Consider the following 23185-nt stretch of genomic DNA (forward strand, 5'->3'; position numbering starts at 1 on the left):
CTCTCGTTCCTGTGCATATTAGTATGTTTAAGTGGCCCTAAATGCATAGTTCAAGACCCCCGATCAAAAAAATTTCTTCATTAAAGTTTTTCGCCTCTGTCTCTTATATCTAGCCTCCAAATTTCAGCTCCATTGGAGTCGTTTTGAGACTTGTACACCCCTCCAAGTGGGAGCTATTTAGAAGCGAGCCTGTTCCGGATTTCTGCTTGAATTTCTTCTCTTGCTCTATCCGAATCCCCCACATCTTGTTTGAGACTGATACCAACAGTTGGTAAGATTCTTGAACTATCAAGTTCCTATTTCTTTCCTTAATATTTAGGCTCAATACATTCAAAACAACTTTTCCACATATTAAGAAGTTTCTGTTTCACTCTGCATGTTCAAGATTAAGTGAACTTCTTGGCCTACAACGGGCTCAATCCAATCAACTCCCTCAGCTTTCTTCATGTTGAAGTCCTCAAGAAAAACTCACCTTTTTGGTTGTTCCCTGGTGAGTATCATCCTTTCCATAACATTGTTTATTTTTGGTTGTTGTTACAAACTCTTGCAGATTACAACTTGTCACTATTGTTGTTGGAACCATGTTGCTTTAACCTTGAACCTCTCATTCTTTCTGATGTGTTGGATTTTTGCTAGACCATGGTTATCTTAAACATTAAAATCGTGCTTGATCCCAAGAGCTTATTTGTTTTACGGTTGTCCAAACACCATGTCTTCAAAACATCATGTTATTGAGCTATAAGACCTCCCCTTATAGTATTAAAGGATGACTGAAATTTAAGCCTTTAGGAGCTTTAGATATACCCTATAGGTGTCTTAGAGTCTACTTAACTAGCCATTTTGGGTACCAAAAGAGCTTTGAGCAAGAGAACTACTTTATGCAGTTTTTCAGTTTTCAATACAACCTGACCCAGCTGCATTCATTTCAAAACTGGAGCTAAACTGTTGAGAATTTGGGATCAGTTCCTTCTAGAAAAATATAGTAGACACAAAGTGTTTACAAAATTTGAATCACTCCTAAAGCATTTTTCTAGAATTAGTTATGCAATTTTGAAATATGTGGACAGAAGCTGATATTTCTGGAAAGAATTTGCACATTGTTTTACTTTGGCCTTTAAAACCCCTACTCTTTAAATGGCTTCACTTGAAATTCAATAACCATTTCATTCTTACTGAGTTGGTTGTTAAACCATCCACCTTTTAAAATTTTCCCAAGAGTTTACCTCTAGTATATTGAACAATTCTCCTCGAACCTTGATAGTTCCTTTTTAAACTCTATTTCCAGCTTTTAATAGCTTGTCTTTTAAGGGTGTTCTTACCACTTTTTCCTGAAAAGCCAACTCCCAGATGGTCTGGTTATTAGTTAGTAAATTAGATTAAAGGAGGGGTTTTCTTCGGAGAGCATTGATAGTGATTAGCTAGTCTTGTATATCGTTATTAATGTTGCTTATTGATCTAGGCTCGATGTCATGGTAGGATCTTGTGAAGTTGGTGGTTGATACAAGGTTGCATTGAGGCCAAGTGCTGCAAGAGAAAGCTCGAGTTCCAGGTAGGAGATGCCTTTAACTCTATCTATGCTTTTCTTGCATATACTATGTTTTATATGAGGCCTCTTGCATGGTTTTGAAAATTATCTATTTTACACTTGAAATGGTTTGCGTGGTTGGATTGATGTGTTGGCAATTGATGGAGATGTAAGGAGATGTTTGTTCCTCCTTGAGCCACCGGTGGTGGGCAGTGTGCACCATGCCCTTGTTATTGAATTATCCCCTTTGTCTCTAGCCTTGTGATAATTGAATTCCGGAAAGTGATTGGCTAGATGGACGGTTATGATGGAAGTTGTGGAAAGAGATCAATTGCCGTGGGATTGTAATTACATGGTGACAATCACGTGGAATCGCAAACCGATTTTTATCTACTACTTTTTATCAAAACGATAACTCATGTTTTTAAACTTAGATATGGGGGCGGGCATGGGCAATGACTGGATGTAGGAGCCTAACCCCTACTTTAGTTTGTTTTGCAGGCTGTTGTTGTCGAAGCTTGGATACGAAGGATAATCCTTGGAGGCCACAATTTGTTTTATTATTTGGCATGTTCGATCTTGTTAAATTTTTGTAACGATATGTATGGTTGATGATGCGTGTGATTGCTTACCACCAAAGTGGAACCCTAGGGTTAGAACCTCCATTTGAGTTTAGGTCCTATTGGGCTAGACCTAGAAGACTCACGTAAATTACCATTCAATGAACCTAATGTAAACTTGGGCTAAGAACTAAAAATGACGTAGGTTCTAAATTCAACACAACACCATCTTCCTTTTCTCTTCCTCGTCTAGTTTACAATCTTGTGGTTATGAGCCAAGCCCACTATACAAGCCTAAGAATTTCGGGCTTATAGATTTCTTGTTCTCCAACCTAAAGGCCTTGTCTCTTTGAGGAATTCTAGGCCCAAAACACTTACTCCCTAAGTGTCGCGGGTGTAGGGTTCCTTGGGGAGGCTGCGTTGTGGTAATCCAGTCTCCGGGTCGCCACACGTTTTATGACTCACTTGACAAGTTGGGTATCCGTGATCTGTATGCTCCAACTTGAGGGGGAGCGTTGGCATGAGTCACTCTCCATAGTTGTAGGAATTATAGTATAATTAGGATTGTATAGTTAAGGAGAATATTATGTAGTTAAGGGGGAGAATATCACAGTGTAATTAGCTTTCTATTAGCATTGTGTATACTTTGTATAGTACTCCATCTTTGGAGAATATCAATACATCAGAAATTCCCAAACTTCCTCTTTGCCTTTCTTCTGTTTGACTCTATTTGTTGTAATAAAACTTGTTCTTCACCACTAGTGAATTGGTTGCATCTTTTGGGTTCTTAAGAGTTAGAGCCTCGCAATATTTTTAACCTCAATTTGAGGTTTTCACTGGGTAAACAAATTTATGTTTTCTATGTGATTTTCGATTATCAGTACAGTAGGGATAGCAACACAACTATCAATCCCCGATACCCAGAAACACGTTCATCCTAGCATTTTCAACATATCTCCATAACTTTTTGTATACAGCTTGCCAAGTAATGAGCAATGCTGTAGTACTTTCTCCCTTGTTGGTTCCACGGGTGAAAAATTCCCATTTATAAGTCTCTTTGATAAACTCATCACATAGACCAAACTCCTTGGAAGACTGATCAAGCTCACCATTTTTAATTGCAACTACTACAATCTTTATTCAAGAGATGATGCAACCGCTGCAATTACATTCTGCTTTCCTTTTCCACCTTATTTAGGAGCAAGGTAGCAGCAAGAAATTCCCTAATATTATTATTGTCTATATCACCTGTTGACATCAGTGTAATTGATCAACCACCTAACAAAAAATGTAGCCATACATATTGGTGGTTATTAATAATTGGACATGGTGAATGGAAATTTCTCAGGTGTTGTAGAGGCAGAGAAGTGGGGTAAACGAGGTGATTAGGGATTTGTGTAAGTGAAGTAACGAAATGGGTCATATGAGAATGGATTGGAGAAACAGAGTGAGTATAAATGACCATACTACATCTAAATGTGAAATTGAGGAATTGGGTAATTTGTTGTGATGGTGTGGGTACTATTGCAGTGTTCGAATGTGCGGAGTATGCGAACGCGAATAGTGAGAGAAATCAGTGTAGGAGCATAATTGCTTTGGATAACCTAATAATACCCGATATTAGGCCATCACACAGACAACACTTGTGGCCCTTGCCACATTGACCTAATCTATGGGCTCTGAAGCCACATAATTCACGACCCTAAAAATGATTTTAAAAAGTAAAATTAAACTTCGTTCATTTCATCTCGACGAATACAGACACTTGGGCTACCGATAGCTTGCAGTACACGTACAAATCATTCTACTACTGGACTCATTCAATGATTCAAACGCATTGATGAACCAAAACGATGTCACTTCACTTGACTAGACTAGAGCGCGCAACCAGAAATGGGCTGAATAGAGTGATTGACAGCCCAATAAAAAATGGGGATCCTAACAGAAAATATGGGTCTTCCCTTACCCGCTGTCAAGGCTGCATTAGTCATTTTGTTAGTTTTTTTGTTTTTGTTTTGAGGAAGGCTCTAGTTAAATTCGACCTGTTTCTATTTGCACCAGTATTCATGAACTAAATTCAGTATGAAAAGATGATCAACCCTGGTATTATCTAGAGCACTCTTATTAAAATATAAATTCAAATCAGGTTGATTAAGCTTATAATAGCTAGATTATCCTATCATTAAAAATTGCATGTCTACAGTCTTAACTTAATTTTACTTGGAGCCCACTCCCATTAAACTTAACGACGGACCCGAATTCAAGTAATTTATACCTATTTAACCCACTAAACCAAACAGGCAGTTGCGTATAGCGAATTATAATTCGGTCTTCAACAAGTTGGTGCTGGGTTTCTTATTTCCTTTTTGTTACTTAATGTTTTTTATTGCCTGTTTGGAGGGGTTGCTTCTTGTTACAGTTTTCACAATACTCTCTTTCTTGCACGATGCTTAAGTTTGACCGGCATATTATTTAGTCTTTGACTTACTCCACCTACTACTAATTAATTTTCAATTAAATATCTAGACTTTTTCTACCTTAAAATGGATTTTCTTTCCTTTGTCTGATAGACCGGCCGCGGAATACCTTAAGCCCAGTGATATCAACCCAAAAATCATGCTTAAGTTTTGGTCAGAAATTTAATTCCTTAACTAATAAGTAATCAGAAATTTCTACACAATTGATCTCGATGGGGGTGGGAGTTGGTAGTTATCTAAAGAAGGTGAGTGGTTATGGATGTCTTTTTCTTTATTTTTTTTTATTTTCTGTTATTTGTAGTTTTACTTGTTTACCATTTCTAATTAATTTGGTTTTCATTCTATTTTAGTATATAAAATGTATTTAAGTTAAAAAAAAAAATCTATTTTAGCTGACAAACTCTCTTTTATTAAATATAGTATTTTTTTTAATAGGCCTACGGGGCTAGATAATATATTCATCACAAACCAGAGTAGGTCGTTATATAACTTTCCGCTGCCATTTAAGGGCATAGATAGACAAGAAGATAGTGTTACCACTTACAGTGGTACATAGAAATAGACCTACTCATTATACATTCATATATGTAGAGATAGCGGGGATCCTTCTTTAGTACTACACTGGAGGCGCTAGAGATCTGAGTTCCTACCGAACATTATTGTAATTAGACAAACTAAAAACATAGTGTGGGCCCTAGCCCAAATTTGAAGCCCAGCAGCCCAAAGAGAAAGTTCAAAACTCTAGGACCAGCAAGATTGTTGGAGCAAGCCCAAAAACCCCTCTCCTTCACGCGCAGTGGCCGTGTAGTGCCTCCAACGCATCCAACCTCGCTAACCCACGTCCTCGCTGGTCGGAACCCAGCGTCCAACACTTGCCTACATCGCCGCACAACTCTACAACCACCAAGTTGATGCTGGATCAGCCAGAAACCTTGCCGTCGCATAGCCCCTGAGAACCATACCGCCACGCAGCCATTCGACCCACGCCGCTGTCGCCGCTGCCAGATCTGTAGAACCCACGCTGCCGCTTAGGCCATCCTTGCACAACCCAACCACCCCGCATAAAGCCTTCGTTTGATGCTCACCATCCAGTCACCCATCTGCCCCTTGAGCTAAAACCACTCTCTAGACCAAGTCGAGCAAACATAGCTTTCAATACCCATCCGACAGCGACTCATTAGCGGCCAGGCAAACTCATACCGATCCCAAGCGCCACCGAACGAGTAGATTTTGCAAAACCCTAGACCAAGAGAATCCGAGTTTTTTGGAGCTCCAGAAGAGAGACGATGTTACTTGTTTATAGGTATTATTAAATATAGTATAGATACAGTAAAACTCCTATAAATAAATAATATTGGGACTACTAGAAAATTATTACTTTAGAAGGCCAGGGTTATTATATTATCAATAATTTAATAATTTATTCTATTATCAATAAATGAATATGTATTACTTTAGAGAGAGATTATCAAGATCCAGATGATAGTTGTGCTCTACCAAATGTTTCTTCAAAAGAGGCATTTCATGCAGTAATATCTTTGAATAACTACTCTCTACAAAATGATAAAACATACCAAATTTGGTGCATGCATTGCAGAAAATTAAGGGTGAACTTCCATTCGGTTTAGATACAAGAAAAAAGCAAAGAACTATGGAAGGATATTTTAAGAATAGTTAAATGGGTGAGGCTATTGCCACCCTATAATTTTCTTTGTTCACCCTACTTGCTCATTACACCCTACAATTTAATTTCAATTATTAGATTTACTTATCCAACCCACTTCTCTTTCCAAGAATATCCTCCATCATATGACATATCAAATTAAAAAAGAAATTTTGTTTAACGAAAATTTCTCATTTAATTTATATCAATTAAAAAGACGTCCTAAATTATAGTAAAGTTTCCTAATAAAATCATAATTTGATTTACTTCCATTTTTTTTATTTTTTCCATTCAGTTTCAATGTTTGTTTATTTCAATCCATATTAAAAAAATTAGGAAGTGCTACTATGAGCAATGAAAAAAAGATTGATTTTTTTTTTCGTGTTTTAAATTTTTTTACTTTCAATGTTTATAAAGGTATTATAAAGATTTTGATGAAGTTAACACTAATGGTTTGTGAATTGAATAATGAATTAACGATGAGGACGCAACGTACAAAAAGATAAAAAAGAAAATTGTAATAAATTGAAATTTGGATGGAGAAGATGAAGATTAATGTTATCAGAAGAGAAATTAAGTAGTTTTGTATTTAATTAGTTATGTATTTAGTTTTCCGTAAAGATTTGAATTTTAGAAAATTAGTATACTTATTAGTTATTTTGCATTTGGGTAATATAGTCTTTCAAGAATTCAAATATTTGTAGGGTGAACAAAGAAAATGGTAGGGTGGCAATAGCCGCACCCTAGTTAAATTGAGAAAATAGAAATTGTTAAAAGTTCCTTAATATGTATTAAAAAAATTTATATACTATTTCTTTTATGTATTTCATCAATCATTAATATCTTTTGTGATATGATACGTTAACATTTTCTCATATATGTCCTATTTAATGTAATATTTACCACTTTGAGGACTCATGTTACCACTTTAAGGACTCATGTGATAACTAGAAAAAAATCCTTATTAAAGTAAATAAGGTTCTCATTAGGGTAAAATAGGTTACTAGAAAAAATTCCTCATTAAGATAAATAAGGTCCTCGATCGTTAGAGTATAGTAGGTTCTCATTGAGTAATTAAGTCCTAACAGTGGTAATTGTAGTAAGTTTTCATTTGAGTAATTAAGTCATAAAAGTGGTCATTGTATATATGCCATATGTTAACATATTGTAGAATTTCCTAATTTCTTTATGCATCTTATCAATTAGGAAAATGCTTTGGATCCCAAAATTCTATACAAAAAAACCATCACAAATGACATGGCATTGACCACATCAGCCCTAATGAACCTCCAACAATTTAAGTTGTCATATTTTATTTTTTTATTTGGAATATATATTTAAATTAGTCTATTCATCTCTAAGATATTAGAAAACAGAAAAAGAAAAATGCGGTAAAGTTAATCAATCAACAAAGCGCGCAAACTCATGTCTTGATAAACCCTAAAAAATTCAATACTCATCCTCCATATATCGCAACCGCCTATCCACCACCCAGTAAATTCTTTATTCTATTGTTAAAAAAAAAAGAAGTAAATTCTTTGTTCTCTCTTTTAATTTTTGGAACCAATCTAATGGATTCAAAACAAGTTGGCCAAATTAACTTCTAGCACTAACAAAGATAGAAGTTGGCTAAACAAGTTGTATTTGCTGACAAAGATCTGTTCTTTGGGATGATGAAAATCTAGCACTGACAAAAATAAGATTATTACAATGCAGAGATAATCTTAATCTCTTAATAAGAGTTAACTCACAGTTTTTCATCACAATCTCTTGTGATTATGATTTGCAAAGCCAATTTATGCCTTGTGGTTGCTATATTCATAATCATCTTCTTATTTTTGGATTTTCATACGCAGCACCTTCTTTTTTTTTATTGAAATTAGAGATGAGTTTTCGTTTCTTGGGTTCCAGATTTTGCACCAAAGAGATTGTGGTATATGAGAATATCCCGGGTGTTTGAAGATCAATTTTTGGGATTGCAAGGAGACATTATTTTTCTCATTTTTTTCTAAAAAAAATATAATATTAGTTAATTACATACATGGTGGAAACTATAAAATGAAAATTAATTGACATTATTACATGTAACATGTTGAAGATTACTACAGATGAGGTGGCAAATGCCACATCATTTGAGATAAGAATTTAGTATAATATTTAGGTGTCTCCAGCACTACTCCTAATTTATATGTAAAAAGTCAATTAATCTAGAGACAAAAATGGTTTTATATATCATCTTCATTTTTTATTTTTTTAAATTCCACTAGGAAGAATACTAGAATGTTTCATCTTGATTTAAGTATATTAATCGGCTGCTCAACGACCACTCAGACCTAACGCCCTGCACAGACGATTATGTACCTATAAAAACACACTTTGCATATGAGATTATAACACAAAGTCACAAACTACAAAACCCAGAAGCCAATTACACTCGCTCAAAAAAAAAAAAAGGCCAAGACGAAGACAATTACACAAATTATCAAAAAGTTTGATAATGTCATCTTCATCTTCTTCTGCCGTTCCCAAACCACAACCAAAGCTTCCACTGAAACAAATCCCTGGTGACTATGGCGCACCCTTCTTTGGTGCCATCAAGGATCGCTACGATTTTTTCTACAATCAAGGTCGTGACGAGTTCTTCAAAGCCCGGATCCAAACGTACAACTCCACTGTGTTCCGTACAAACATGCCTCCTGGTCCATTCATTGCTTCAAACCCAAAGGTTGTGACAGTCCTGGATGCCATAAGCTTTCCGATTCTCTTCGACAACTCCAAAGTCGAAAAACGTGATATCTTTGATGGCACTTACATGCCATCAACAGACTTCACCGGTGGCTATCGCATCTGCTCATTTCTTGATCCATCCGAAGCCAAACACACTTCTCTAAAAAACTTCTTTTTGTCTCTACTCTCTGCTAACCACGAGAATGTTATACCACTTTTCCATACCCACTTCACCAACCTCTTTGTCAAAGCCGAGGCTCAGTTGTTAAAAGATGGAAAATCAGACTTTAACACACTGAATGACAAAACTTCATTCGACTTCATCTTTGAGCTGTTTTTTGGGAAAAACCCATCGGACACAACTCTGGGGTCCAAAGGATCAACCTTGGTTACCCTTTGGCTCTTACCCCAACTTTCTCCTCAGCTCACACTAGGGTTGCCCAAGTTGTTCAATGTTTTCGAAGATTTCTTGCTTCACACGTTTCCCTTCCCTGCCCTTTTTGTTAAACCAGCTTATAACAAGGTATACAGGGCCTTTTACCAGTCTGCAGCTAAGGCCTTGGACGAGGCCGAGAGTAATTTCGGGATTTCAAGAGATGAAGCATGCCACAACCTCGTGTTCTTGGTGTGCTTCAATGCTTATGGTGGCATGAAGCTTTTGTTCCCTTCCTTGTTGAAATGGGTTGGATTAGCAGGAGAGGATTTACACGGCAAGCTCCGTGATGAAATAAGGGCAGTTGTTAAAGAAGCTGGAGGTAAGATTACTCTTGCAGCATTGGATAAGATGACACTAACCAAGTCAGTTGTTTATGAGGCCTTGAGGATTGATCCTTCCGTCCCATTCCAATACGGAAAGGCCAAGGAAGATCTAATAATCGAGAGCCATGACGCAGCATTTGAGATAAAAAAGGGAGACATAATCTTCGGGTACCAGACCATTGCAACTAGGGATGGAAAGATTTTCAAGAACCCCGAGGAGTTTGTAGGTGACAGGTTTGTGGGGGAGGGCGAGAAGCTGCTGAAGTACGTGTGGTGGTCCAACGGCCCCGAGACGGTGAGTCCAGCCGCCGGGGACAAGCAGTGCGCCGGGAAGGATCTCGTGGTGCTCATGAACCGGATAATGTTAGTCGAGTTCTTCCTTCGTTATGACACTTTTACGCTCGACGTCGGAACGTTTTTGTTAGGACCCAAAGTGACGTTCAAGACTTTGACCCCAGCTTCGTCCTGAATTTGAAGCTAGTCATATTTTTTTTTTCTCAACATATATTTACCTTCGAATCATGTACTCCTTCCTTGGTCAATGTTCTTCCTGCCATTTTTTCATTGTATTGTTGGGTTCGTGTAAATTTTGTGTTGTTTGTTTGTATTGAAGAATTCATTGTAATGTGGAGAATGACAGTAAAGTTTACTAATGAATTTACGTTAGAGTGCACGTATTTAATTAATATGCCTATTAGTTCAGTCTGATATATATATATTTTTTTGAGAATGAGTTCAGTCTGATATAAAAGGTCCTTCTAATAAGGGATTTTTTGCCAATTTGAGGGACACATTCACAGCCGTTGGGTCTGTTTTAATGAGCTTGGACGGCAGAGATTAAGTCAAGTGATTTACCCTTTTCTAAGCCTCCAACCCGAATTCCTAATCTCCCCGATTCTTTCCGGAGAGTATCGACAACGCTTAGAGAATTCACCCGACCAATTCGCATCTCAAGCACCATCTATTTCTTCAAGTGAGAGAATATATGATTTCTTGAGGGAAATAGTCCACTCTTGCCTCAGTTTTCAATTGATCAATTGTAGCAATTTCTCAGATCATTCATGGCGGAACGAACTTTAGAGACGATGCATGGATTGAGAGGGATGTACCGTCGCAAGATTCTTCCGGCATCGCGAGTCTTTGGCATATCAATGGAGGCGATGGGGTGCAAAGACTTAATTGGTAATCTAATTTCATGAGGGATTCCGTATGTGCTTGGATTTCTATATAATCAATGGTATCGGGGTTGGATTATTGGAATCTGAATTGGTGATCTTGTTTCATAGAATCAGGGTCTTCGAACCATGTCCATCTTAATTATCGACTTAATCTGTTAAAATATTGGTATATAATCAATATAGCCGTGTAATTTGTAAATTAAAATCTGATTATACACCATTAATTGCCTGGGAATTCATTGTTGATGCACTATCACTGATTTTGCTTGTTCAATTTTTATATACATTCAAGTTTATAGACTTTCTTTCAGGTGAGGAATGTAGGTGCTTAATTTGATCTCCAAGCAGCTTTAGACAATTAGACCATTTAGTAAATTTTCTTTATTAAATCCTAGTCTTTTCTTTGTTTGAAGTAATTTATGTCTATTTTTAGGTTGATCATGAGTAAATGGTGCCAAGTTATCTGCAGGCTTTTTTCAAAGATGACCAATTTTTGAGACACCAACTTTAATTGGAGATTTGCCATTTCCTTTTTATGATCTGTGTATGCAGAGGTCATGTTGATAATACATGAAGCTTATGTTGTGTGTAGACAGAGAATAAATTAAAGCTCCTTATGGTATGGTCCTAATGACGAAGTGAATGAAGTATCTGATATGGACAAGGAATGGCATATCATAATATTGGCTTATAGACATGATCAATTCCATACGATGGGATACCATTGAAAATACTTGGATGAAATGTTTTTCTAGGTTTCGGGGATTGATAGACACGTTATAATCCTTACTGGGCAGAAATCAAAAAATTCACACAGAAAGCACAATTTTGGTTACGCAGTGAAAACCTCAACTTCGAGATTAAAAATACTGCGGGGCTCTTACTCTTGAGAACCCAAATAAAATCAATCAACTTATTGATGAAGGATATGGTTCTTTACAAACACAGATCTCTCTCTACGCGGCTACAATCTCTAGACTCACTAGAGAGGTGTTTGTCTTGAATCTTGACCTTCTTCTTCACTTGAACGATCTGCAAATATCGCTCCACTTGCACCACCAATCTTCTCTATTTATCTCAAGAGAATCAATGCATGTATATGAATGAACAATGAAACACTTAGACACGGAACAAGTGTTTCATGGACTCCTATGGAACTCTTTCTAAGCAAGCAAGACACACAATAATTCTTGTATCCAAATCGCTTATACAATCAACGCAACTTTTCTGAATATATTGAGGAGAAAATAAATTCACAATTAAGACTACCCTAATTGGACTCCTACTAGGAAATATTTTTTAATAAAAGATATCCAATTAAAATAAACAAATCCTAAATCACCTAAGACTTCAAAAGCACGATTTTATCAGTTGAAAAATATCTTTGGAAAATAAAATCTAAAAACCAAAAGATACTTTTCAAAATTGGACTCCCAAAAACGTAGGGTTGACTAGGACTGACTCAGGGATTGCAACACATGTTGCAATCCTGTGCTTATGCATGAGATGCAATTACCTGAAATTCTCTGAGATCAGTTTTGATTAACTTTGTAGGCTTCTTCAGTGCTTTGTATAAGTATGCCAACACATCAAGTGTAAACCTTATACCTACAACCATGATGGTCTACTCACTCTACTGTTCCAACAATTTCAGTTTCTTTCATTTACGTTTATGAGTCATTGAGTTTTATCAATCCCAGAAGAAGTTATATATCCCTACATTTGTTTGATTTTACTGACCTTCCCTTCAACCTCAGTATCATCAACCTTGGAATCTCCTGTCACGTCCTGTAGCTGCAGAAATTAAAATGTTAGATGAGCTAATGCTCAAAATTACAATACTAGTGAGCAATCAATACAACGAATAGGCAACATATGAGAACCTACCCCAAAGTTCCGAAGGCTAGTAGTTACATCATCTTGCTGCTGCTAAAGAGTGGGGGAATTTGATAGGAGCATTTTAATGCGACTTTTTAAGTGTTATTTCCTCATATTTACTTAGTTATTTCCTTAAATAAATCCATTTAGTTTAGGAAAGTTTCTATTTCTTAATTTTAGAAAGTTTCTGTTTTAGTTGAAGAAAGTTTCCATTTTAGTTTAGGAAAGTTTTCATCTCTTATTTTTAGAAAGTTTCTATTTTCAGGTACTTGGAATAAATGAGCTGAAAGGAAGAAATGGAGTTTTCCTGGTCCAACTAGGAATCCCAGTCAACGCAGGAATCCTGATGAGGCTAGGAAACCTGAAGGCATTAGGAGACCACATGGCTTGAAGATGACGTGGAAGATATTATGGGAGATCAAATCTGATTTTTGCATGGGAAATGATGGAGATAATGTGAAAATCAAGGAGATTACGTTGAGAAAATTTTGGGAGAGTTTCATGGGATTGTGCAACAAGAAAATGCTCATAACAAGTCCAGATTCGTTCCTTAATTCCCTCAAGATATGTTGGCTGAAATTAGAGAATAAAATCTGCATTTTGTCATGAAAATCAAGAGAAAATCAAGGGGAGGATGTTAAGGATAAAGTCATGGAGAGATTTAAGGGAGAAAATGTTCAAAATGCATCCAGATACATTGTCTAGGTTCATGCCTAGATATTTGGCCTAAAATTGTGAATAAAATCAGATTAAATCATGGGAAAATCAACAACAAAATATTAGGGATTGATTTTGGAGCTTTTTGATTGGTTGGATGACATAACAGAGCTGACGTGGCGCTACGTGATTGGTCGAAGCTGTGTGGTGCAACCAGAAAATTCTTTGGAAATTAAATTCATGAAGCCTTGCATTCCCCTATATATACCCTTCTCTCTAGACGTTTTAGAAACACCACAACACACTTCTTCCATTCTTTTCTAAACATCACAAAAATTCTCTCCACTCTCTAATCTTCAGAAGCTCTGCGTCTCAACCAAGGAGGAGAAGAAGTCATGCAATACATCAAGATCCTATCCGCCATCCACCCTTGTGTCGCCCTAGAAGATTGCTTGCTTCTGAGGATCTTCGAGTTCTTCGTCTCAAGGCCATGTCATCCATCTTTCACGGTGTATTTCATACTTTCTTTTATTTTCATTTGTTTGATTCGTAGAGTTATGGATTCTAGTTAACATGACGTTATGAGAAAAGTTTAAAGCCCGTTTATATGTTTTGAAATAAAGTTACGATTTCTTTATGTTGATTGATATGTTGCTTATGTGAGATTGCTTGATTGATTTTGGATTACAGAAATCTTTGGCATGTTTGTGTTCTTTGGCGGCCAACTTAGGATATATTCATGTAATTGGAGCTAATTTAAGTAGTGAAGGCTTTGGACAAAAGTCAAAATCAATTAAGGAGGATTGCAAATAGGTGAACTTATTCATAACTAGGTTGTGCACTTTGGTTGACATCCTTTCTTTGTTCTTAATGCATTGAGCATGTTTTTGATTAGCTAGCTTTCTAGACTATGATTGCATGTTCAATAGGATTGATTTAGGTGCTTTCACTTAGATTAATTATTCAAGGAAAGTAAAAAATGGGAAATCGTTTGCTTTCTAACGTTTCACATGGTCAACTTCTTTCTCATGACATAGAAAATCAACTATAGGAATTGTGATTGGATTTCATTCATATGATTGTGGTTTTGATCTTTGTTCCTTGCGTTCCACCCTTATATATATGTTTTTACATTTTCTTTATTTTCTTTATTTTAATTTTTGATTTAGTAATCCTAAACCCCCTTTTTGTATTTACTTGTAGATATTTCTTTTCTTTGTTTTATTTCTGTAAATAATACTTTTTACTTTTCTTTACTTGTTTTTGCAATTACAGGTGTACCCTCAATCCCCTGTTAGAACGATGCCTACTTATTCTATACTAACGATGACATTTTCAGGGTTAAATTATGCGCTTACTTTTAGCGTATCATCTTCAGTTTTTGAAATTTCTAATTTGAGTCAGCAAGTTGATTTAACACATTTTTCGATGAAATTTGGAAATTACAAGTGTTGCCAGAGCAACAGTAACAGGTCAAAGTTCCTCCTCTTCAGTGTTGAGTGATTGCTTGAGTTCGGGAAGTCTTTAATTCCAGAGGCACTGACATCTCATTAGTTTCTTTCTTCATGGGGACTGCTAACATCCCATTAGCTGCCAAAGACAATCAAATCCAACAAAACATATATGATTATGAAATATTAACTTCAGAAATATGCAATTACACAGTTTGTCAAAACAAAGTTTGCTTATTCATGTATGAGAGTAATGATCTTCAGTAGATACTAAAATTTAAAAATGTATAGAAATTCATTAATTCACAAACCATATCAAAACAACCATATAATTGGCAAAGAAAGAATCAGAAAACAATTATGAACCAATTTCAAGTCTTCATTCATCTAAAACTCACGAATTCCTATCCCCCAGAAGCAAACCAACAGTCACTAAATTCAACAAAATCAATTTAAGAAATCCAAAAATTAACAAACAATAGAACAAACAGATTTCATGAATCAAACGCATCAAGCTTTCCATAATTAAAATCTAATGAACAAACTAATGCTGAAATAGATCCACTGGCCAAATAATTTCCAAAACAAAAAAACAAGCTAAAAAGAATACAAGTATCTGTTACAATAACATAGATCCGCCCAGAAAATTTCGGCCAATTCAAAATCAAGGTCAAAATATTAAATCAAACGCAAAAAAACCACCCACTATAATAGAATACCTATCTTACAAAGAATTGGGTGTCAAACAAGCTTTGGAAATCTTATACACGAAATTGAAATGAAATACCATGAGAGAAGAAGAGTCATTAGTCATACTTGATTGTGGGAAACCATAGACTTTTGTTTAATTGAGCGGGCTCTCACTCCTCTTTCGTGCTCTTCTCTTTTGCGAGCGCCAAGTATGAAGAATGGAGAGAATTCTCGAGCATTGTTGCTCGCCGGAAAGAATGGGAGAGGGTGCGAAACTAACCAACCCGGATTCAGTTTCACGGTAATGGGTGAGAAAAAGTGTGAAAATCCTTGACTTAATTTCAGCCGTCCAAGCTCATTAAAGCAGATCCAACGGTATCCCCAAATTGACAAAAATTAGGCATCCCTTATTGGAAGGGCCTATATATAACGCAGAAAAATTCACCTACCATCCTTATAATGCACACCTTTCATGTGCTGATGGCGATTTGTCTGATAATATATATTATCATCAGAAAGTCAATGTAGAGACAAAAATGGTTTTATCGTCTTCAACCTCTTTAACCACTATGTGCGAAGAATATATATTAAAATGTTTCATCTTCATTGAAGTTTTCATCTTCGGCTGCTCAACTTCAACGCAGAAAATTATCCGTCAGACCTTACGCCCTGCACGTACGTAAGATTTTGTACCTATAAAAACACACTGCATATGATATTATAACACAAACTACAAAACCCAGAACCTAATTACACTCGCTCAAAAAGAAAGAAGCCAATTACACAAAATCATCCACCAACTCCTAGCGATACTATCAACGTACAATGGCATCTACATCTTCGTCTGCTGTTCCCAAAACACAACCAAAGCTTCCATTGAAACAAATCCCCGGTGACTATGGCACACCCTTCTTTGGTGCCATCAAGGATCGCTACGATTTTTTTTACAACCAAGGTCGCGACCAGTTCTTTAAAGCTCGGATCCAAAAGTACGACTCCACTGTGTTCCGTACAAACATGCCTCCTGGTCCATTCATTGCTTCAAACCCGAAGGTCGTGACTGTCCTGGATGCCATAAGCTTTCCGATTCTCTTCGACAACTCCAAAGTCGAAAAACGTGACATCTTCGATGGCACTTACATGCCATCTACAGACTTCACCGGTGGCTATCGCATTTGCTCATTTCTTGACCCATCCGAAGCTAAACACACTTCTCTCAAAAACTTCTTCTTGTCTCTACTCTCAGCTAACCACAAGAATGTTATACCACTTTTCCATACCCACTTCACCGACCTATTTGTCAAAGCCGAGGCTCAGTTGTTAAAAGATGGAAAATCAGACTTTAACACACTGAATGACAAAACTTCCTTCGACTTCATCTTTGAGCTGTTTTTTGGGAAAAACCCATCGGACACAACTCTGGGTTCCAAAGGATCAACCTTGGTTACCCTTTGGCTCTTACCCCAACTTTCTCCTCAGCTCACACTAGGGTTGCCCAAGTTGTTCAATGTTTTCGAAGATTTCTTGCTTCACGCGTTTCCCTTCCCTGCCCTTTTTGTTAAACCAGCTTATAACAAGGTATACAAGGCCTTTTACCAGTCTGCAGCTAAGGCCTTGGACGAGGCCGAGAGTAATTTCGGGATTTCAAGAGACGAAGCATGCCACAACCTCGTGTTCTTGGTGTGCTTCAATGCTTATGGTGGCATGAAGCTTTTGTTCCCTTCCTTGTTGAAATGGGTCGGATTAGCAGGAGAGGATTTACACCGCAAGCTCCGTGATGAAATCAGGGCAGTTGTTAAAGAAGCTGGAGGTAAGATTACTCTTGCAGCTTTGGATAAGATGACACTAACCAAGTCAGTTGTTTATGAGGCCTTGAGGATTGATCCTTCCGTCCCATTCCAATACGGAAAGGCTAAGGAGGATCTTATAATCGAGAGCCATGACGCAGCATTTGAGATAAAAAAGGGAGAAATAATCTTCGGGTACCAGACCATTGCAACTAGGGATGGAAAAATTTTCAAGAACCCCGACGAGTTTGTCGGTGACAGGTTTGTAGGGGAGGGCGAGAAGCTGCTGAAGTACGTGTGGTGGTCCAACGGCCCAGAGACGGTGAGTCCAGCTGCCGGGAACAAGCAGTGCGCCGGGAAGGATCTGGTGGTGCTCATGAACCGATTAATGTTGGTCGAGTTCTTCCTTCGTTATGACACTTTTACGCTCGACGTTGGGACGTTTCTGTTAGGACCGAAGGTGACGTTCAAGACATTGACCCCAGCTTCGTCCTGAACGTAGAGCTAGTCAATGACCAATCCTATTTTTCTTTTTCTTCTCAACATATATTTACCTCCGAATCATGTCCTTCTTCTTGGTCAACGTTCTAAATTTCTGCCATTTTTTCGTTGTGTTGCTGTTTTCGTGTAAATTTCGTATTGTTTTTATTGAAGAATTCATTGTAATGTGAAAAATAATGTGCCAGTAATAAAGTTTACTAATGAATTTACTGAAGATTGCATGTATAGTTCACTCTATATATATACCTTTAAAGTAGTTATATAGAGTGACCCAAAACTGAACGGTCGAGATGTGGATAATGAATTTACTGTAGATTGCATGTACCATACTACCTTTAAAGCAGTTATCAACGCCTTAACGATCATCAATTTGGCTGAAAATTTACAGAGATGATCTATACAGTAGTACCTAAAAACTGAACGGTCGAGATGTGGATATGTGACCGAAAGTGACCCAAAACTTGAACTTCACATGTTAATTTCAAAGCGGAGCTCCACTCTGGATAGGATCTGATATATATATATATATATATATATATATATATATATATATATATATTTAGGGTGGTGCTATTCACACACATTTTTTCTCTATTCACACACCCTCTTTATTTTTCTATTACTTTAATTCAATTTTCTTTTAAAAATTACCCTAACTACCCTTCCTTATAATTATGTTTCTTTTTCTTTTTTCTATTTGGCAAGTCAATCATTCTCAAATCCTAAACTCTTATTTTCCCGCAAACACAGAGGATATTAAAACTCTTTTTGATTCTCTCTTTTCTTTTTCATCAAAAACTTCTCTAGCATATATAATCATTCTATCTCTCTATTATGATGCTTTGAAGTTTAATCATGATAGAACAAGAAACTTTAAACCTATCTTTTGAGAAAATTTTACATTTGTTTGCAATGGAGTCATGGAAAAAAAAACGAGTTCAGTGATCATTCGAGCCCCTTTGAATCCATTATTCCTTATAAGATTCTAACTGAAATTATTTGCTGTATTCGAATCCATTGAGCAACTGTAGAACTTTACAACAGCCTAATAATGATGGCCTTATGATTATAAATATGATTTGTTCTACTATAATATGCTAGTAGAACATAATTTTTTCCGGACACGAAGATTGCAACTCATTGCATTTAATATTATGTAGAGCATCTCCAAATTTTGTGTACATTATCAGCTGCAATGTGGAAGATTGTGGCTGAAGTGGATAAAACGCTGATTCCATATATATATATATATATATATATATATATATATATTTTTTTTTTTTTTTCAATTTGAGGATGATGCACCTAGATTAAGAGTCATAAACAAACAAGCATTGAGTTTGGTACTTTGCAAAGTATGAGAACAAACTTTACAATTTGGATTCAGTTGGGTGAAGGTGATTACCTGGGAAGCATATTCTTTGTCTAATAATATAGGTTTTTCTACTTAATAAACGTATTATTCTTCCTTCATTTATAGGTAAAAAAAATTGAATTATTGTATAATGATGTTTGATTCATGATTGAATTGCCAAATAGAAAAAAAGAAAAAAGAAATAGATTTACAAGGGAGGGTAGTTAGGGTAATTTATAAAAAAAATTGAATTAAAGTAATAGAAAATTAGAGGGGTGTGTGAATAGAGAAAAATTGTGTGTGAATAGCACCACCATATATATATATATATATATATATATATATATATATATATATATATATATATATCCAAAAGCTTATGGAAAGGGAAGTTTTACACGTTTTGGCGTTGAATCTTTCATGAATTGATTAATTAATTTGTGGAACTAACAACGTAATTACCTTCAAACATGATTGCACATTACAAGGTCACTTTATTAGCTCATTGTCCACAAAATTCTAACATCAGCTTAACTATAAATGACACTTTTAGTTCTCAGCAAGATTGAGACCTTATTTAACGGATTCAAACATTACCCATTTATATTATGAAAGAATGGGCTTGATAGGCTGATAGTTCGTCATAGCTTAATCAAAACGCAAGAAAGGATAGAATTCTATGTCCGAAATAATTGACAAAAAAAGAGAACCCTAATAAAAACTTGGAAGAAGTTTCCATTTCAAAACATATGTATCATCACCAACCGACTGAAGGTATCTAGTTGACAAATTATTCCATCAGTACGTAGTGTAAAGCATGAAACAGATTGATTCTGAACTCATTGACGCAGTTGGAAATGTAACCCTAAGTTTACAAGCAATCACTATACCACAAAGTTAATCGGACAACTGTCGAACGACTGTTGTCTGAATGAAAAACCTGATGTTGTCTAGTAGCCTGATGTCTGATTGACTTCATTCAGACAACTGTCGATAACAGTTGTCTGTTTCTCAGTCACACAACACATATAAGTAAATATTTGTTGTCTGAATTTATCCAAAATCTAATGTGTGTTGACTTAGACAACAGCTTGTTATTTTGGTGTTGAGTGAAATTACTTTAGGACAACTATTTCCTGAATGTTGTGTTGTGTCTGATGAATCTCCAACAACAACAAAATCTCCAACAACAACAATATGTGAATGTTGTTGTCTGAAATGAACCTCAGACTACACATACTTTTTTTCTGTTGTCTGAAATGTATTTAAGATAACAGGTTGCTAGATGTAAATGTTGTCTGAAAGCATTTAAGATAACAATGTGCTGGATGCATCTGTTGTCTTGAATGAACCTTAGACAACACGTAATTTTTGTTTCTGTTGTCTGAAGTTCATTTAAGATAACATGTTGTTGGATGATAATGTTGTCTGAAATTCCATTAAGATAACAATGTGTTGGATGCATGTGTTGTCTTGAATAAAACTCAGACATCAGTGATAGTTTGGTTATGTCATTGCAAGGAATTGCACACAATGTCTCCTTTATTAAAATTGTTGTCTGAATGTTCCTCAGACAATAGATATTATGTGTTCGTAAATTTATGTGTTGTCTGATGATATTGCACTACCACAGTTAATAGCCTTATATATGTTGTTTGAATTGAATAAGCACAACTGATTTCTGGAAATAGGCAAATATGAAATACAAATTAGTTCAAATGTCATTTACTAGCACATCATTGTCATACATTGCCAAAACACACCGAAACTACAAATAGGGTACCCAATTGTATGAAGTATTTCTTACATATCAATTCAAAGTACTAGCTATTCATGTCCAACCAAAACGTAACCACAAACTTTGAAGAAGCTGAAATCCCCAAACTGAACTAATTCTCTAACTCTCTGTACTGTTTCCTTGAAATAAGAGAGAGCAAATTTCAGTCTTGAGAAACCAAGTATAGTAAGGTATAATAAATTTTCATTCAGACATGCATTGAAGAACCAGATGCATTCTTGAAAGAAAAGTAACTAACAACTGAAAACCAGATATACTGTTACCTTCTTAATTGGAGCAAGCTCCAAAAGTTCTTTTAGTGAAGATACCATCCCTTGAACACTGAGCTTGGGTATAGCCAAGCCAAAGTCGAGGTAGACCTGTATGTGAAAACGCTTATCATCCTCAATGACCTGCCAGTTTACATTCAATGCCCAAAAGACTATTTTTATTCAACGAAACTGCAAATATCACCTGGGGATAAACAGAGGCTAGATATGATGCTTCCTTTGAAAACGGGTAGGATGCATGTAAAAGAACAATGCGGCTTTTAGAAAATCTCTTGGCCTCAAGCACAGCCCGGAGATGAAGGGGATTGGATAGCCTCAAGTCCAAATCTTTGTCGCCAAAACTAGTTACAGGTCAAAAGTGTCAATCAATTATATCCAAAGAACATACAACTTTGAACAATCACAGAAGCATATAGCTCGCCTATAAACTTTTGCATCCTAGTTGAAAATAGGTTGTAGAATTAGTACTAGTACTTAGAATCATAAAATTTGGTTCACAACTCCTAAAAATGGATAAGCCTGTGAATCTATTTCCTTCACATTTCGTTTCAGCATTAGTGTTTTTCTAAAATTGACCCAAGTTTCTTACATGAAAGAAGTAATCAGCTAACAAGAGAAGTATTCCTTCAAATAAACAAAAAAAAAAATCCAGATTTTTCTATTATATTAGCAGTAATCATTCCAACAATGCAAAACCAATTTGATAATTGCAATACTCTCCATTACCCTGTATGTATCTGCATTGGCAAGTCAAAAAGTAGAGCAACCTCCAAACTACGAGTGAAAATATAGTCGATAAAACTTTTATTTGATATGTGAACAGGCTTTCCAGCTGCAGAGACATAATAATTAGCATACATTCAGGTTAACAAAGATAAAATATCATCTAAATGCAGTACTCACCCTGTATGACCTCAGAAAGACCTTCCTCAACATCTTTTCTAGTGACATGTGTACTAATTTCCAGACCGCTGCGATATGCAGCTATACTTTTCAAGCCAAAAATCTTATCAGCAAATGTAGCATAGGTGTTAAGAAAATCAACTCAACCGGGGAGTTTATTTTTATATCATTCTAGGAAAAAGTTACAGAAAAAAATATACCATAAGCTAAATGAAAGGATATGACTTCAACTTTCCAACAAATGCTTCAGTGAACACATCCAATGTCCAAGAAGATCCACCCAGCAACTTCTAAAAGAAACACAAAACAACTTAAACTCAAAAATGAGTATCACTTGTAGTCCAGACTCCACAGAATAAACACCTCATAAACACAAACCATACAATCCTCGGCGCAAATGACGCCTCATTCGCAACTAGATTTCCGAAAGAACTACTAGGACTGAAAAGAGTTAATATTTTACAGAAATCATATTTAATTAACAAAACAGAAGTATAATACGAGATTTCAGGGTCTTCAAACCAGATGTTTCTGGGACTTCTTTCTCCTCCTTGCTAAATTTATCCTTCAACGATTTCAGGGTTCCACCAGATTGCTGACCCCCTGTTTGAGGACTACTTGCCTAAAACAAGACAACTATAAGCACAACAAGCAGGGTAGATAATTAAAGTCTGTGACGGTCAAATTCACATACCCTGTTCATTACTGATTGCTCTGCCTCTTCTCCTTTTCTCGAGGATTGAGTTTTGACTTCTTCCTCTTTACGCTGCCTCTCCATCCTACCACAGACCAGTAATTGATAGCTCATGTATTAAGCTCATATACATACATAATATATATATATATATATATATATATCCTATTAACACAAGAGAAACCATTTAATACGAAAGATTACGCAGGGACAAAATCCTCCAAAGCTCGTGCAAAAGTGCACACACATATCACCTACACTCTCAATCGCATGGGGAATTGGTGCTCATTTGAAAATGCAACAAACTACTAAAT

At 36.1% G+C, this 23185-nt stretch overlaps 3 protein-coding genes across 3 annotated transcripts; 2 read left to right on the forward strand and 1 right to left on the reverse strand.

Annotated features, from left to right (window-relative positions):
• The first annotated feature begins 8605 nt into the window (after window positions 1-8605).
• On the forward strand, window positions 8606-10393 carry LOC112172188 (allene oxide synthase 3). The gene has a single exon (XM_024309431.2). It carries the CDS (start codon window positions 8723-8725, stop codon window positions 10178-10180), a length of 1458 nt encoding a protein of 485 aa, XP_024165199.1. The 5' UTR covers window positions 8606-8722; the 3' UTR covers window positions 10181-10393.
• Window positions 10394-16282: 5889 nt separating this feature from the next.
• Window positions 16283-18064, forward strand: LOC112172343 (allene oxide synthase 3). Its single transcript, XM_024309639.2, has one exon. It carries the CDS (start codon window positions 16391-16393, stop codon window positions 17846-17848), a length of 1458 nt encoding a protein of 485 aa, XP_024165407.1. The 5' UTR covers window positions 16283-16390; the 3' UTR covers window positions 17849-18064.
• Window positions 18065-20903: 2839 nt separating this feature from the next.
• On the reverse strand, window positions 20904-22465 carry LOC112174718 (protein fluG). The gene is made up of 6 exons (XM_024312511.2): window positions 22400-22465; window positions 22178-22293; window positions 22001-22106; window positions 21459-21615; window positions 21269-21364; window positions 20904-21124 (listed from the first exon to the last, which is right to left on the reverse strand). Exons 3-6 carry the CDS (start codon window positions 22015-22017, stop codon window positions 21035-21037), a joined length of 360 nt encoding a protein of 119 aa, XP_024168279.1. The 5' UTR covers window positions 22018-22106; window positions 22178-22293; window positions 22400-22465; the 3' UTR covers window positions 20904-21034.
• Between the last annotated feature and the right edge of the window lie 720 nt (window positions 22466-23185).

This window comes from Rosa chinensis, chromosome 6 (genome assembly GCF_002994745.2).
Source record: "Rosa chinensis cultivar Old Blush chromosome 6, RchiOBHm-V2, whole genome shotgun sequence".
Taxonomy (NCBI): Eukaryota; Viridiplantae; Streptophyta; class Magnoliopsida; order Rosales; family Rosaceae; genus Rosa; species Rosa chinensis.

What these genes read in the sequence shown, in the direction of transcription:
- LOC112172188 (XM_024309431.2), top strand. Translation starts at nt 8,723, where the DNA reads ATGTCATCTTCATCTTCTTCTGCCGTTCCCAAACCACAACCAAAGCTT.
- LOC112172343 (XM_024309639.2), top strand. Translation starts at nt 16,391, where the DNA reads ATGGCATCTACATCTTCGTCTGCTGTTCCCAAAACACAACCAAAGCTT.
- LOC112174718 (XM_024312511.2), bottom strand. An exon ending in TAGCCTCTGTTTATCCCCAG is followed by an intron (nt 21,365 to 21,458) that starts GTGATATTTGCA and finishes TTTCACATACAG; the next exon opens with GTCTACCTCGACTTTGGCTT. An exon ending in AGCTTGCTCCAATTAAGAAG is followed by an intron (nt 21,125 to 21,268) that starts GTAACAGTATAT and finishes TCTTATTTCAAG; the next exon opens with GAAACAGTACAGAGAGTTAG.